The following is a 951-nucleotide window of genomic DNA, read 5'->3' as shown; positions in this document are numbered from 1 at the left end:
AAAACCGGAAAACGACAAAAATTCTCCAGAGAAACAAACATGGAGCACAATGGAGGAGCTCCTCCTCGCCTGCGCCGTTCACCGTCACGGTACTGATTCATGGGATTCCGTCGCCGCCGAAATCCAGAAACAGAACTCCATTTTCCGTACACTCACAGCCTTCGACTGTCGTCACAAGTACTGCGATCTCAAGCGCCGATTCTCTTGTGAACTCGTCTCTCCGGGATCTACAGAGGGAGAAGAAACCGTCGACGCCGCCGAGATCTCTTCCGTTCCATGGCTTGAGGAGCTGAGAAAGCTCCGTGTCGACGAGCTCCGCCGCGAAGTCGAACGTTACGATCTATCCATCTCGTAATTTCAAATCGACCCCGTTGCTTCTCTTTTTTTTTTCCCGATTCCAGATTTGCATTACCGTAGATTTTGAATCGAGGATTTGTGAGTACAGGTCATTGCAGTTGAAGGTGAAGAGATTGGAAGATGAGAGAGAGGAGAGCTTGAAGATTGAAGATTCAGATCTAGATAAAATCGCGGAGACGAAAGAGAACCACCGTGATTCGGGTAATACCTCCGGTGCCGTCCCGGTCGATGAGCCGGTTAATTCTCCAGATCCAAAGGACAATAATACCGGAACCGGATCTGATAACACGAACATAGATGTTAAAATCGCTGAACCGGTGGACGAAGAACCGAACCGGATAGACAACGATGAGAAACCGGTAAGAGAGGATTCGGGTAGAGGAAGCTGCGAGAGCGCGGCGAACTCGGACAGAGAAGACACAGTAAGAGAGGGGAATGACTTGCCCGAGTTTATTGAGTCAATGGAAGAGTCGAAGGGAGAGGAAGAAACGAAAGAAACGAGTGACGTGCAGAGCTCGGCGAGCTTACCGAGGAAGGAGACGGTAGAACAGGACCAACCGGATAACGAGGATCAATCTCCGACCGTCAATATGA

At 49.9% G+C, this 951-nt stretch overlaps 1 protein-coding gene across 1 annotated transcript in view; it reads left to right on the top strand.

Annotated features, from left to right (window-relative positions):
- LOC104784135 (neurofilament medium polypeptide-like) overlaps positions 2-951 on the top strand; it is a gene marked incomplete at its 5' end in the record, with an annotated part of 2,923 nt that continues 1,973 nt past the window's right edge. The window contains 2 exons of the mRNA XM_010509200.2: positions 2-351; positions 446-950. Of these exons, the coding sequence (XP_010507502.2) occupies positions 2-351; positions 446-950 (855 nt within the window). The remainder of the gene's footprint in view (positions 352-445; position 951) is intronic.

Source organism: Camelina sativa, chromosome 4, assembly GCF_000633955.1.
Source record: "Camelina sativa cultivar DH55 chromosome 4, Cs, whole genome shotgun sequence".
Lineage (NCBI taxonomy): Eukaryota > Viridiplantae > Streptophyta > Magnoliopsida > Brassicales > Brassicaceae > Camelina > Camelina sativa.
This window is presented reverse-complemented; position numbering and strand designations above follow the sequence as displayed.